General features: G+C 29.1%; 4 protein-coding genes across 4 annotated transcripts in view; all 4 read left to right on the top strand.

Moving 5' to 3' along the window:
- The first annotated feature begins 2,057 nt into the window (after positions 1–2,057).
- LOC108758110 (odorant receptor 49a-like) lies at positions 2,058–3,095 on the top strand. The gene is made up of 4 exons (XM_018502899.1): positions 2,058–2,138; positions 2,211–2,347; positions 2,827–2,959; positions 3,045–3,095. Exons 1-4 carry the CDS (start codon positions 2,085–2,087, stop codon positions 3,093–3,095), a joined length of 375 nt encoding a protein of 124 aa, XP_018358401.1. The 5' UTR covers positions 2,058–2,084.
- A 1,283-nt stretch (positions 3,096–4,378) lies between these two features.
- Positions 4,379–6,717, top strand: LOC108758111 (uncharacterized). Its single transcript, XM_018502900.1, has 5 exons — positions 4,379–4,522; positions 4,899–5,018; positions 5,078–5,189; positions 5,483–5,747; positions 6,588–6,717. Exons 1-5 carry the CDS (start codon positions 4,379–4,381, stop codon positions 6,715–6,717), a joined length of 771 nt encoding a protein of 256 aa, XP_018358402.1.
- Positions 6,718–8,735: 2,018 nt separating this feature from the next.
- LOC108758112 (uncharacterized) lies at positions 8,736–13,628 on the top strand. The gene is made up of 6 exons (XM_018502901.1): positions 8,736–9,192; positions 9,520–9,639; positions 9,721–9,835; positions 11,159–11,420; positions 13,137–13,269; positions 13,566–13,628. The coding sequence occupies exons 1-6, from the start codon at positions 9,010–9,012 to the stop codon at positions 13,620–13,622; spliced, it is 870 nt and encodes a 289-aa protein (XP_018358403.1). The 5' UTR covers positions 8,736–9,009; the 3' UTR covers positions 13,623–13,628.
- A 1,090-nt stretch (positions 13,629–14,718) lies between these two features.
- The window catches only part of LOC108758113 (uncharacterized), a 9,595-nt gene continuing 7,638 nt past the window's right edge, over positions 14,719–16,675 (top strand). The window contains exons 1-2 of the mRNA XM_018502903.1: positions 14,719–14,767; positions 15,025–15,267. Coding sequence (XP_018358405.1) covers positions 14,719–14,767; positions 15,025–15,267 — 292 coding nt within the window. The remainder of the gene's footprint in view (positions 14,768–15,024; positions 15,268–16,675) is intronic.

Genomic DNA, 16,675 nt, shown 5'->3' on the forward strand with positions numbered 1-16,675 from the left:
TTACTTTTGGCTCGTACAGCTGTCACCTCAGATATATATTTGCTTGATATAAGAGTTTTAGAATCCATATCTTGAAAATAAGCGTGCAGCTGAGGTCACTTTCTGTATTATTGAAACGATACCGAGTTTGTAGAACTAAGATTGAAAGTCTAGAAAAGAAATATTTCCATCGAATAGAAAATACGTGTATACAGGTGTTTTGCGAAGACTGGGACTGTCAACAGAGCCGAAATTCCGTGTAACAGTAGTTGTGCGGTTTTGCGATAGATGATGCTGGCATATGTTAGATAAGAACAGATGTATGCGTTTGAGTAAGACAGAATATATATTATATAATATATTATATAATGTAAAAACTAAATCGAAGATGTCATCACTATTATCGAATTTGGAATTAAAAAAGTCTATACTATCGACTCTGATTGAGTTGGGTAATCGGTTTAGCATCCCCTTAAGCCATAAGAAATAGGCGAATCACAGTCGCTTATTCTTCTCGGATTTGTAATTGATCAATTTCTTACGGTTTAAGGCTTAAAACACCTATTGTAGATCCGGGGTAACACAAACTTCGATTTTTTTTACGTTTCATCTGCATATACGATAGGTGCACAAACTCGCGGCGGGATCTTGGACTATAATGTGTATTCGCTTATCATTATCTTTCTGTATTGTTGATCAGTTCCGACGGTTATTGCAACTTATGTGCGAACACTGGGAGTTTTTTAATAGCGAATTCGAACGTCATATTATGAAATATTACGCTAGTATCAGCCAAAAAGTGACAAAATACTTTGGAGGTACAGGAATAAATAATTTTTAAATCTTTACAGACAAATTATGATGTGTCATCGACTAAAATATTGTAATTGCAAAAATTTTATGTTCAATTTTTCTAGTGTAAATATATATATATAAAAAAAAGAAGAGCTTTTTTATAATTAAAATTAATTTTTTCAAAATCTAAAATTTCCATATATTTTTACAAAATATTTATGGAATTACAAAATAACCATGTTGAAAAAGAACTCGAGCGCGAGCGTGGCATGGCACTGGTCTATCATGTTATTCATGTTAGAGATCTCGGATTCAATCCAGTAGGTCAATTAAAATATTTACGTTCGTGTCTCCTCTCGGAAAAGGTCGGCAACCTCCCGAGAGTATCCTTGCCCACAGAAACACCTCTCGAAAAATCCGCCGTTCGGAGCCGGCATTAAAACTGTAGGTCCCATATGCTTGTGGCAATTGAATAATTAGCGTGTGCACCACAAGCATATAAGAAGAAGAAGAAAAAGAAGTCTTTTAACATTTTATACAGTTAATAAGTCATATGTATGTTCCTTTTGCAGTATATTTTATCATCTTTACAATATTTTATTTGCTAACTCCATTGATACCAAGAATCTTAGACGTCGTAAAACCGCTGAACGAGTCGCGGCCATTGATATACGTATATTCGGTTGAATACAGAGTAGACAAAGAAAAATATTATTATCCAATATTACTTCATTGTTACGCTACGACTTTAATTACTATTACAATTGCGTTCACTGTGGATACTACGTATATAATGTGCGTGTTGCATGCTTGCAGTTTATTTATAGCTATCAGGTGAATAAAATTAAAATAAGATCTTATATTTATATTTTTTACAAACAAATGTTTCTAAACATTTTGCTTATTTTTGAATGAATAAAAATAAAAATTACGATCAAAATTACGTGCTAATTAACAATATTTAATTTCAAAGCCATCGTCTGGAAAACATTACTGTTAAAGCAGAAACTAAATCAGACAACAACAAAAAATATATAGGAAGACATTATCATCTATTGATGGAGAAACACGGTTCTACTGGCAATGATTATCGTGAATTGATAATATGCTTGAAAAGACATCAACTTGCATTAGAGTACTACGCGTACATTTCTGTTGTCTATATTAACAATCTATTCAATAACAATAACAGTCTACTTGATAACAATATTGTCACTTATCACTCGATCGTTTATATTAAATTATTTTATCCGATTTTTCTCTCTTTCTTTAGATATGTCCAAATACTGAACTCTACATTCACTCAAGCAATGTTCATTATTCTATTTCTGAATATGCTGAATTTGAGTGTGATCGGAATACAGGTGTGTATTTTAAGAAGTACGTATATCTTTATTGAAAAATACATTGTATAACACGATACTTAAATTTTGCAGCTTATCGAAAACCTGGAAAACATCAACGAGATAATAAGATCCTTTTTTTTTATTTGCGCTGTGTTTTTGCACTTCGTATGCATGTGTATTCCTGGACAATTGTTGATAGATCGAAGCACAAAAGTTTTCGATAAGGCGTAAGTATTTAAGTTTTGTATAAAGTTTTTTCATCTTTGGAAGCAAATAAGAGAAATATTTAAGATCTTACGGTATTTAATAATAAATTATTATATATTATTTAATTAATTTTTTAAATAGTTTCTCAATTTTTCCACAATAATTTTTAAAAAGATGTCATAAGCCTATTTATCGATAGTATCCAATTTTATACGATTAAAATAATTTTTTGTTAATTGTAAGATTTAATTTAAGTCATAACGTCAATTAATGTTAAAATTAATGCTAATTCATATTGAAATCCATAAATTTATACGTAAAAAAATTTTCTGAAACAGTGAATCTTTGAACGGCGATGCTGTCATTGTTTTTTAACATTATGTAAAATTATCACACATATATAATAATTATAAATGACTTATTACATTGATTATTACATTGTAATTTACATTGATATCGATAAAAGAATCAATCAATTTTATCATGCATTTTATGTTAGGTACGGTTCAGCATGGTATACATTTTCCATAAAAACTAGAAGATTATTAAGAATACTTCTTTATAGAAGTTTCTCTCCATGTACACTCACGGCTGGAAAGATGTTTGTTCTGTCTATGACTATGTGCAGTTCGGTAATTACGTCTAATTTACATATATAGAAAAAATATTTTTTATAATTCTATATAACATTGTAATAGATTGATATTCAATTTTAAGATGATGCAAACTACCATGTCATATTTCATGACTTTTTTATCCATGAGATAGAGATACTATTGCAAATTATATTATATGTATCTTTACAATTATTATATTTAAAAAAATCATCAGTGTGTTTTATAAAGGAAGGTGATTATAATCATCATAATAAAGCGACGTATCTCACATCAGAAATAATATAAATATATGTACGTATCTCCGATGTTTCGCGAAAAAAAGAGATAAAGAATATTTTTTACAAAAATTATACAAATTTTTAAAATTATATAGATATATTTATTCACGTGTGCGCATATCCGGTATTTTTTTGCTTTATAGAATAAGACTCATAACTTTGATGTTTCATATAATTCCTGATTTTAATGTTTCACATAATTTTCCCTCATGCAACCAAAGATTCGAAACGACACAAAGGCAGTGTCCCCTTCATTGATCGATTAAATAACCACCTTTCACTGTGAAACGTTTCACGATTTCCTGGAATTATCATAATACGTATATTTTTACTATTGCTCGTTCGATCTATTTTCTTAGAATTAAATATTATATTTAACAATAGTATTGTGCGCGCGTAAATGTTTTTACTTAAACATATACAATACATCAATATACTGCTTCAGAAATAAATTTGTTTGCCATTCCAAAAAAGTTATAAAACCATGGAGAGGCATATGAAATACCTTGAGAAAAAAAATGAGCTACTTTTGTTTCCTGTTTGATAAACAATGGACTTTCACAAAACTGTTAAAATCTTGTTTTAGAGAATATATTCAGTGGTATACAGTGTGACAGTAACATCAATAGAGAACACAATGTTTATAAAAACTAAATTGTTTATCATTGCTGCTGCAAAAGATATTTGTATTTTCACAATAAATTTAAATATTAAACTAAGAATATATTATCTTTTATCGAAATTTGTACATTTATAGTGACAACGTCCAGTTTTATGAAGAGATAAAAGACATTCGACACGTTAATCGATACGGTCTTAGTCATGCACTTCGTGGCACCGAGAATATGAAATAATAATACGAGATGTCTTCAAAGCTTTAAAGCATACAGCGGCAATATTACAAATTCCATTTATCGTACATTTCATTTTTTCTTCTTAAGTTGTAATACTGTTGATATTGCCACCATATTGCGTATCTTTAGTACATTTCCCATAACGAGGTTTTAACGGAATACTAAAGAAGGTGTTGAAAAAAAAAGAAGAGAGAATGAGAGAGAGAGAGAAAGAGAGAGAGAGAAAGAAAGAGAAGAGAGAGAGACGGATACTGCTATAGCAAGAAGAATATTTACGGATTCTTATTCAGTATAGCAAAACCATGGATTTCTTTGACACGCGCTATTTTAGGATTAACAAGTTCTTTCTGTCTTTCATCGGTCTCTGGCCATATCAAACATCCTTCATAAAGCTTCTAACTCAGTCGTTCGCCATATTTGGCGTTACAATAATGTGCGCGCCACAGGTAGTTTGCTGGATGATACATTAATAATATTACTCCCTTAAAAATCTTTGGAGTAGAATGTACTTCTGAAGAATGAAACCTTACTCTTAAAAATTTACAGTTGAGCCACTCTTTTTCAACAAAATGGCTCAATTGTCATTCTTTGTCACTCTTCAGAGTTAGATCCCACTCCAAAGATTTTAGAGAATAGAGTTGAATTTAAAGAAAATATATAAATTAAGTTATATATAAAAAAAAAGTTTGACATATACTAATCCAAATAATAATTATATTCTTTATATGTCACAGAAACAATTATTTAAACGCGAGTTTACATTTTACCCGAGTATTATGTGAAATATAATCAATGCATCATATATTCATTATTTATTATTAGATTGCATATATGTTCAAGCATGTGGATGATTTGGATAATATGTTCGAGCTCATGCCAATTCTAGCTGGCACAGTGATATGTATTGCAAAAATCACCAGTCTGACTTGCAATTCCAAAATGGTAAGCATAATCATCGCGTCGGATCGGCTTATTTTGAACGAACGTCGCTTCAGTTTAAGGGGCTTCTGCAACATATGCAAGATGATTGGAACAATCTATTGGTCAGTGAGGAAACGCAAATTTTAACGCATTATGCTGAAAAAAGTCGAAAACTCATGTTGGCATATTCAAGTATGAAATTAATTTCGCACTGGTAAATATCGGATTTATTTGAATTAAGTATTAACAATAGAAGGTTCGATATCTTGGATAAATTAAAAAATATATAAATATTTTAAACACACACATCTTAATGAAATATTAAAGTAAAGATGAGAAATGAAAAAGAAATTACAAATAAATATATAATCGCTAGCTTTAATATATTTATAATTATGAATTAAAATATTTATTTGTTTTGCGCGTCTTAATTTTTGTAAAGGAAAAAAACAAAAGGAGTATTTTATTCGTTTTTCTTTATGCAGTTAGTGTAATCGGATTTGTATTCTGCTACGCTTTGTTACCTCTCACCGGACCTGTATTTGACATCATCTTACCTCTGAATGAAACAAGACCGAGAAAACTGCCACATCTCGCAGATTTTGTCATTCTCGATCAAGAGAAATATTATTACACACTTTTGCTGATCTTGTATATTGGTTATGTTGTATGTGTTTCGATCGCGGTAGCTGCCGACATTTTGTACATTTTCTTAGTGGAGCATATTTGCGGAATGTACGACGTATTGTGGTGAGAATTGCTTAAAATCAAATCTGATTAATAGTTAATTAAAATAATTATTTGGTTAATATAATCATGTGTAGAAAAAAAAGGATACAATTGAGATATAGTTTAGATCACAAAGGTATGTTCACTCTATGAGCATAAGTTTTAATACTTTTGATACACTATAGTTCAAAAACTATTCATTATTAGGCCTTGTGTTTAGGATGTATTTTGTTTATTACATTACAAGCATACATCATATATGTATGTGAAAATTAACTCGTTTCACCGGGGCTCAATTTTCCATGTAATTAGTAAATCTCGCACTAATATATTATGAGAAAAATTGGATCCTAATGAAATGAATCAGTTTTCACATATGTGTTAAAATTTAATTTTCCGTATAATTAACACGGGGACCTTTTATTGGTCATTATATGGACAGCAGACTATAAAAAGATAAATTTTATTCGCTGAAAAATAGCTTCTCGTTCCAATAACCAATTTATTCTACTTTTTTTTCTTTCTATTTTCTCTAATTTATTCGCATATTTTACCGGTAATAATTTTGTTGTAACAGTAAAATACATTTGCTGGACTGTTTGTTAACAGCAAAATTAATACATTCCTATAAACAAATTTACGCGGCAAAATCTTTTTATTTTGTCAGCAAAGCAGATACTACCGTAACATCAATGTGACAAATTTTGTTTGTATATTTAATGTTCTCATATTAAACATATAATAGATAAGAGCACAGTATTATTGCAATAAAGTATTTTTTTCATGTGAAATTTGCTCATAGAGAATAAATTGTGAATTAGGAATTATGTATATAAAAATAGATAATTATATTTATTGCAGTCATCGCCTGAGGAATTTAGCAGCACACGATGATTCACGATGGATAGACGATGATTACATTCACGAGAAAATCGGTCGATATGTTCGACATTGCATTCAACTACATGAAAGAATAAGATTGTTGGTGTGACAATTATTTTAGGAATAGCACAGGGTAGAGGGAGACTATTCTGTTAGTTTCCACTTTAAAGTAATATGAAAATTTGCAACTCATATCTCAAATAATATCTCTTTGCAGTGACGTGCTTACAATTACATTATACAATCATAATTGCTCTTTGCGAGTATAAGCACAACCTTGAAATATTCAACATGTGTTGTTTAGAAACATAAACGAGAAATGGACGAAAAAATCCCTCTCTACCCCATGTATGCTCGTATACTATATAGAGTGTTCTAAAAGTAACGATAAATCTTTCATACAGGGGTAGAATAGACTAAACCGAGAAGAAAAATCCTCTACCATTTTGCAATTTTTGCAATAGTTAACAAGATATTAATTGCTAAAATATTAATTGCCGAAAATTGGTTTCCAATAATTTTTTACTAAAATACTATCAATTTTATAGAAAAACTACAAAAGACAAAAATTGTTTATTTTCTCATAGAGCTCTAAGAATTTTTTAAGAATTTTTTCAAAATTTTTTAATACCGCATTTTCTCATGTTGGTAAAAATAAGATAATACAGTATTAAAAAATTGATAAAAAATTCTAAAAAAAATTTTTTTAGAGCTTTATAAGAAGAATATAAACAATTTTTGTCTCTTGCAGTTTTTCTGTAAAGTTAATAGTATTTGAGTAAAAAATTATTGAAGACCAATTTTCGACAATTTTTAGCAATTAATATCTTGTTAACTATTGCGAAAATTGCAAAATGGTAAAGGACTTTTCTTCTTAGTTTAGTCCATTCTGCCTCTGTGCGAAAGATTTATTATTATTTTTAGAACACCCTGTATATTTTACTTACCTATATCTAATTCAAAAACATATCTGCATCTATTACTAAAATTTCACTTAGATCTTGATGATATTTGTCGATCCAGATTCATAGAAATGATGGAATCTACAATCTCGTTGTTTCTCTTTTTCGATGTTGGATTAGGATTTTTATTGCATACTTCTTCATGTATAATGGTGAGCATAACTCTCTAAAATCTTTGGAGTGGAATCTAATTCTAAAGAATGAGACAAAGAGTGACAATTGAGTCAATGTTGAAAAAAATGGCTTAATTGTCAATTTTAAGAAGGAGATTTCACTCTTTAAAATTAGATCCTGCTTCAAAGATTTTAGAGAGATAATATTTAAATTTTGGAACTTAAGCCTAAATGGCAATATAATGTAAATATATTATCTTTTTATCGTTAATTATTGTTGGAAATATTTTCAAGCCAAACGATACTTTTTGCAGATCATAGTTCGAATGGGATCATCTGAAATTATGCGATACATAGCTCTTATGATAATGCAAAGTTGCCGATTATTTTTCAATAGTTGGGCCGGGCAAGAAGTGACTGATCACAGCGTCGAAGTCTCGATAGCAGCGTAAGATAAAACTATTCAGAATTCACAAGAAATATTCTCGCGGTATCTTTTTACAGTTATGATGGAATATGGTATAATGCATCCGTAAAGGTGCAAAAGTTATTATTGTTTCTAATCGCGAGGAGTCAGAAAGCCTCCCAAATAACAATCGCAAAGTTATATGTCATCAATCTGGAAGGTTTCAGTAAGGTACGAACGCGGAAATGTATCGTCTGTTATAATATAGAAACACTAGTATATCCGTGCAACTAGTATATCCGTTTACTAACAGAAAAAAATAATATGCTGTATACATAATAAATATTTTTTAAGGTAATGAGAACATCGGTTTCCTATTGCACGGTACTGATTTCACTACGCTAAAAGTATAGATTTCTGCAAGATGCATAGATTTCTGCAAGATTTTCCACTCGCGTATATTTTCTAGTCTTTCGTATGCCAACAACTCAGGTGTTAATGTATGAAGGTATATCATGTCTGTAATAAACTATTCAGTAAATATCGATTTGTATAAAGTAATAAATAAGTTACGCTTGTATTAATGCTATCTATCATAATATCAAAGGAATATATTGTGTAAGCGTTGCGGAAACGCTTATGCGGTTCATTCAATTTATTCATTTGTACTGTACATTTGTTACGCTATAATATATATGGTGTCCTTATTAAACCTTAACAAGTTTTTTTCTATCGAGAGAGGAAGGAATATCTGCTATCATAAATTCTCTCTATTTAGTTTCTTGGACATTAAAAACTATTTCATCATATACACGGATCTAGCAGAATATTTAAGCTGCAGCTATAGACCGAATGGCAAAGAGTAATACCTGCCTTTTTAAAGGCGGATATGAACGCAATACGAACGCGAGTGTCAAAGCATGAACATGAATGTCTTTGATGCGAAACATTTCAAAATTAATAAACTCTTGCTTTCGATCATAGGGTTGTGGCCGTATCAAACGACTTTTACAAGGACTTTGAAGACAACGTTCGCCACAGTTGCTGTCATAGTTATGTGTGCGCCTATGGTAGCTATTGAATCGATACATATAATATATGTCGTAAAGTTAAATAAATATATTGCATATTTTCAAATTACTATAAATATATACGAAACGTTATACGCATAAATAAAATATAATACAATTAAATCGATAACATGAATAATTAAGAAATAAATATAGATATAAAATGTTAAATAAAAATTTTTTTTTATATTGATATATTTTTAATTACTAAATAATTAATTTAATCCGCGTTTTAAAATAATATTAAAATAATATTATAAAATATACATGAAGTGAATTACAAATTACATTTAATACAATTTGCGAAATAAAGTAATCATTAAAGTAAACATTAAAATATGTGATCAAATAATTGGTCAGTTTTTGTTCATATTCAAACACCCGAACGATCTGGATCATATAATCGAACTCTTACCTACGATGTCCGGTGCAGTATCGTGCGGAGCAAAATTTGCTAGTTTAATTTATCACTTTGAAAAGGTAAGCATTTTTACGAATATTGCAATTGTAGATCGTATAGCTGCAAATCTTGGTTCAAATAATACGTTTTCTTATAATTAGTTTAAAGATTTGTTTCAACAATTTCGTGACGATTGGACGAATGTCTCGAAGAAAGCGGAACAAATTTTTAGAAATTATATGGAAGTATCATGGAGATTTACATCGACATATACAGGTGTGATAAATCAATCAATGGTGAGTTATTTACATAGAAAGAATGATTTTACTGAGTTTTTAATCCTTTAAGACTCAGACACTGATTCCGTTTAAATAAAATGTTTTTCTTCATATGATTTAAAAAAATTTTTTTGATGAATTTTGTAAATCGAATAAAATTGATCAAGAAATATGATTTTCTGAAAATATACATAATTTATACATAATTATTAAACATAATTATGTATAATCATGTTTATATAGGATATTCCAAACTTTTTGAGTGTGAATTAAGAGGATTATATGGACAGAGTCACTATTGCATTGATACAAAACATTTGAGAAGAATCACAGACTTCTATAACTAGACTGCTGATTTAATATGATAGAAAGAGATGAACCTGATTCAGAGTTGTCCTTATTTCAGTTCACATATGTGTATGTACACGGAGAAAAATTTATATTAAGTTTTAATATAATTTTAAATTACACTTTACTATATGTCTTGAATTTTCGTATAGACCCTCACATAATTCCGACTTAACTTTTACTATGGTGATACTAATTTTTATCACATAAATAAAGTAATTATTTTGTTAAGCCATATTCTAACATGAAAACAGTTTACTATGGTACGCAAACAAAATTTGCTAGGTATATATTTTTTATTTATCTTTACAATACTAACTTTCATTCAACAAGATTTGATTTTGTAATAAAAAAAAATTTTACTATAAAATTTACTATAAAAAAGTGTAAAAATTACGTTGTATTGTTGTTTTTAAAAAAATAATTATAGCATTTAAACTTATAATTTACATGAAGACTGCAGCTACTATCACATTATAGTAATTTTAAATATAAAATTTTCTCCGTGTATGCATCCTGTCTGTGAGTATCGCGTGAATTTATGTGAAACACTATGTTATTTATACATGTGACAGTAAGTGAATACAAATATGACGCTATTTTTAAACATGAAAAAGTCGGCAGTCTATTTATAGAAATCTGTGGCAATAACTTAAAATAAATGTACATAAATTATATGTATTGGTCCCTTTAAAGAGTTCAAAATTTAAGTAGATACAAATCTAATAACTTTGTTGGATTATCAAAATAATTATGTAGGAAATTCAAGTATGACGAGCAATGCTGCAAAAATTTTTGATATTTTAATAACCAGTTTATATATAAATGTTCTATATAATTATTTTGATAGTTCGATAAAATTATTTTCAGATTTGTATTTAGCTAATTTCTTTAGATATAGTATTTCAATAAAATCGTTCTTTCCGTGTTTGTGTCCGTACGTATTATTATTTATTGTAATTATTTCGTTTAGTTTGGATGGCTACGTTCGTGATCGGTTTTGCATTATTGCCGCTTGTCAACCCACTACTCGATGTTGTATCACCGCTAAACATAACGAGACCAAAAAAATTTATATATCCAGCCGAAATGCTGGTCGATCACGAAAAATATTACTATATTCTGCTCACAATTATGTATTATGGTTACTTCATGGCTTGTGTGGTTACATTGGCAATTGATACAATCTATTTCGCCTTTATAGAACATGCTTGCGCATTGTTCGATATCTTAAAGTACGAACTGTTTTGTAGTTGAGTACAATTTATTTAAATTATTATTATTTATCCATTATTATTTACAAATTATCTATAATTGTACAGTGTAGCATAAAGAGATCTCAAATTTTTCTTAAGATTTATAGTTATCAGAATAATTGTTCAATATAATTGCAACCTTTTAATTAATTAATTATATTATAGTCCACAGAATTTTTCTGACGACTATGGTACAATTATAAGTATTTTTTAAATGTATCATATTTATACATTAGTAAATAATAATTAAAAATGCAAAATGGCTTAATAGAATTAATAATTAAAATATTCAATTAATAAAAGGGCTTTTTTGAGGCAACAACGCTAGTTTTTTTGCGGATTCAATATATATTAGTTAGAATGCAACTACAAAGTTTAATTATTCATACGTTTCAACCTTTAATTTGATCATCTTTAGTGAAAACACAAGTGGTGGTCACGTCATAATATAAAATTTCATTGAAATGCAAGTTCAATACCTATTCTCACTAAGCATATTTCATACAACTATATATTATAATTAATATAATCAAGTGTGATATGATTGTATTAATGGAGAGTGCCTAGAAAAGGACAATCTTTGCTGTATTTAATCAACTTGTTGGATTTCAATGGAATTTCATGTTTTGACGTAACCATCGCGCTGTTATGTTTTCATTGAAAATGACCAACCTAAAGGTCGAAACATATAGTATGTGTAATTAAATTTTGTAGTTAAAAATTCTAACTAATAATATATTCCTAAAGTGACTAATATTGATCCCGCAAAAAAACACTTAGCGTTCTTGTCTCGAAAAAATCTTTTTATTAATTTGATATTTCAATTATTAGTAAATATATTTTACATTCCAGACAGCACAAAATATTTATGATAAATATAAATAAATACGTTTAATGAATATTTTTAAATAAATATTTTAGTAAATATTTTTTCTTGGATTATAATGTCTTATTAAATATTTTTATGATATTTATTACATAATATGTACAATAAATATTTTATAACATTTAAAATAAATATTTATGATTTATGCAATCTAAGATCACATAAACATTTACAAAATATTGAAGATAAATCTTACAAATATTTTGTAAATTGTTTTATAAATATTGTGTGCTGTCTGAGATAGTTACCATTTGAAGAATATAGTCCAAGGTCGGTCAAAGCAAGAAGCTCATCACGATTCTTCTTCGAAGCAAAATAACATTGTCCAGCACTTGATTCGATGTATCCTCCTGCACATAAAAATAAAAGCGTTAGTATAAATATTAGAATTCAAAAGTGTTGTATTAAAATTAAGGGGTTAATACAAAATTATATTAATTTAAGGTTTATAGAGCTAATCAACAGTACGTTCGCGATATATTTATTTTTTGAGGTCAGTCTAGGCTTCGTGATGCACTGTACTTTATGCACAATGGTAAAATTCTAAAATTAACAAAAATCAAGATAAAAATTCCAATCTAATCTGTAAGGATAATCTGACGTTATATCGTAGAGTGTACTTCAAATAAATAAAGCAGCCGAAATTATAATATATGTCGCGCTGGTGGTTTGCCAAACTGCTCGTCTTTTTTTTTATGGTTGGCAGGGGCAGCAAATAACGGATCATAGTATTGATGTGTACATTTCTGCGTAAGTTATTGCAAATTTTATCTTCATTTATTTTCATTTATATAAACTTAAACTTTCAGATATAATGGAGCGTGGTATGAGACATCAAACACGGCGAAAAAGATGCTTTTAATGCTAATCATAAGGAGTCAGATCATCAGTGAAATAAAGGTGGCGAAGTCCTTCGTCATGAATCTAGAAAACTTCACTGTGGTAATAATATTACGAGCTTGTTTTATGTCTTTCTAATTTTTATAGTTTTCTGAAAATAGAAAAACTGGATCGTACAGACCATTCATATGTATCATAATATTTATGTCATTAAGATAAAAAAATATGACAATAATTAATTGTTTTCAAAATATCATGAAAATCCGACAAAATAATTTCCTATAGATTCTAAAATATATAGTCTATGATGTATGGTCTTTATATATTTTATGTGTCATTACATTAAAACATCTTTGTTACGCATACTACATCAAAGTAATATGTAATGCTTTTTGAAGATAATGAAAGCGTCACTCACATATTGCATGGTAATGTTGTCAATGCGTGAAGAATGAAGCAGCAAATAATCATCATGAATTTTGCAGTTGGTAGTATGTCATACACGTTATTAAATATTAAAGAAAAATATAAATTTTAGTATGTTATGTGTTAAATATATCATATATTTATACCGGTTTTTTATACAATATTTATTTCTCATATTACAATAATCTAATTATCTAATAGATATTCTTATAATCAGCTTTTGTATTTACAATAATAGAATTATCTTTTGATATTGTTTTAAACTGTTTAGGTATGTTTCTGTCAAATAAACAATCCATTACTGCACAACTATATTTGCTGTAAATCAAATTATTGATTTTAACCACTTCATAAATGATAATATTTTTTATTTCATAGTATAGAAATATATATCTAAAATAATGGACGTATGGCGACGGACTATGTGGAGTATAACTGCTGTCTTCTATGTTTTACAAAAGCGAATATATTATTCAGAATTAAACGCTATCATCTGTGTTGCTTTATGCAATGCTTTATACAATATTAGTGGCATGTGAAATTAAAATTGTAGGACTCTGCGTGTCGCTCGCTTGCGGGAGGCGTTTCCCTTTTATTACTGATTCCATTTAATTCAATATATTATACGTATATTTCTTTGTGAACGCATCGACACCCCAAGAGAATATCAAATGAACCGTGCGGAGACTTCACCTTCAGCTATACAAGATTTCCGCTTCAACACGAATCAGTCAGGAATGGACGTCTTTGATACCCGATATTTTCGAGTTAACAAATTTTTGTTGTCTTTCTTCGGCTTGTGGCCAATGCAATCAACGTCCAACAAAAATAAACGTCTTTGTTGTACATTATTTGGTATATTGATTCTATTACTGCCGCAGGTACAAATTCTTGCACGCGAGTTAGAAAAAAATCGTAAGAGCGAATCAATATTGGAATTTATTATAAATTTTCTGAAATTATTAGCGATTTCTGCGCTATTCGAATTACTTTATCATGGTACATAAAAAGTTATAAATTCCACATTAGCTACGATATGATTTTTTAATAACAGATTGCATTCTTGTTCAAACGTATGAGACGCTTGAACGACTTTTACGATGTTCTACCAACTTTTCTTGGCACATGTATATGTCTCTTGAAAACAATTGGGCTTCAGTGGCAGACTGTAAAAGTAAGTATGCCACAATGCATAATGTTATTTTTCGTCTAAGAAAAATTGCCATAACTGTAGTTTAGGATGCTCATTCAGCATGTTTGTCACGATTGGTGCTTATTAGCGAAATACAACGATATTTGGATTTTGATGGAATATATGGAGAGAAGTCGGATGTTTACGCTGGTCTTCTTAAGTACATCTAACGATAAGTATACCCAATGATCGTTTTTCTAAGCAATTATGTTGCATAGAAATACAATTCCTTTTACTAGTTTTTACTCTCACGGGCGCAGCTAGTTTCGTGACGGCACCACTCACCGTACCGTTACTTGACAGTATACTGATGTCAAATGTAACAAGAACAAAGCGCATGCCACACCCGACGGAATTCTTTTTGGATATGGAAAAATATTATTATATTCTTTTGGCATTAACGATTGTGGGATACAGTGTATGCTGTACGGTAATAGTAGCAACCGACACCATCTATCTCGCCCTGCTGCAACATACCTGTGGTACTTTAGCTATACTGAGGTATTCTAAATTTACTTTACTTTACCTATCGGTTTATAAAAAAATAAAATTTTATTATTATGTATATGACTATATACTTACAGTTATCGTTTGAAAAGGTTGGCTACACACGATAAATCGAAAAAATGTTTCGATCCCACATTTAAAGCGGATAGGGATGTTGAGAATATGGTGAATTGTATACAACTTCAAATCAGAATAGAGAGGTTTTTATAAATTGAACAAAGTTAAAGTCTATCAGAAAAGATTACAAATATATGATACGGATTTTTCTATCTCTATTTGTAACCAATAGACTAATCTACTTGATTGAGTCGACGTTCGCGACATGTCTTATCACCGACATTGGTTTAGGAATTCTACTTCAATGTACTGCGTGTGTGATGGTAATAAATAATAAATATCCTAGACACAATTCATATCTATCAATTTAATAAACTATACTGATCCACTAATACATGCCATGAAGAAATATGTTTTCTTCCGATTGATTTAAAACAGATCGCTAATATGGAATTTTCACAGATCGTGACTCGTACGGAATTGGTAAGAAACGGTCCACTCGTACTTATTCAATCTCTTCGATTCTTCTTCAATAGCTGGTTAGGACAGAAAATTATAGATCAGAGTTCTCAAATTTCTGTTGCCGCGTAAGTTATCAATGTAATTAATTAGTAACGATGACTAATTTGATAATTATAAAACTTTTAGATATAACGGAATGTGGTATCAAACGTGTTCGGAAGCAAAAAAAATGTTATTATTTCTATTAATGAAATGTCAAAAACCATATCACATAACTATGGCGAAATTATACGTAATCTGCTTGGAAAATTACGGCTCGGTATGATAAAATGCAGTATATGAATATCAGCTACAAAATTAAGTAAATCTCAAATTTGTATAAATAATTTATTTTTTAACAATGCCCAAAATATAAAAAAATATTTTATTCAATTTTGCATACTCAAAATTATATATAAAAAATATACATTTTAACATAGTATTATATTTTTAAGCTCATGAAAACATCCGCTTCCTACATTACGGTAATGGTATCATTAAACTCGGACGATATGTAACTATTTGTAATATGAAGATTTGTGGTTTGTACTTGTTGACGAAAAGATAATTATAAATAAAAGTATTTTTGTTTTCAAGTGTATTATAAAAAATTTTTATCTTGTACAATCTTTACATTATTATATTTCTTATTCTCATTTTTTAGTTGATTTTCAATTAAGTTTCTATCTTAATAAATTTAATAAATCATAATTTGCAAGCGGTAATATACTTGTGCATACATATATTACGTGTTAAACTTAATATCTGCCGTTTTTCGTCTCCAAAATTTATTTGTTTCGAAGGGAAATACCTTAATCAAAGTAT

Source organism: Trachymyrmex cornetzi, unplaced genomic scaffold, assembly GCF_001594075.2.
Source record: "Trachymyrmex cornetzi isolate Tcor2-1 unplaced genomic scaffold, Tcor1.1 scaffold151, whole genome shotgun sequence".
Classification (NCBI taxonomy): Eukaryota; Metazoa; Arthropoda; class Insecta; order Hymenoptera; family Formicidae; genus Trachymyrmex; species Trachymyrmex cornetzi.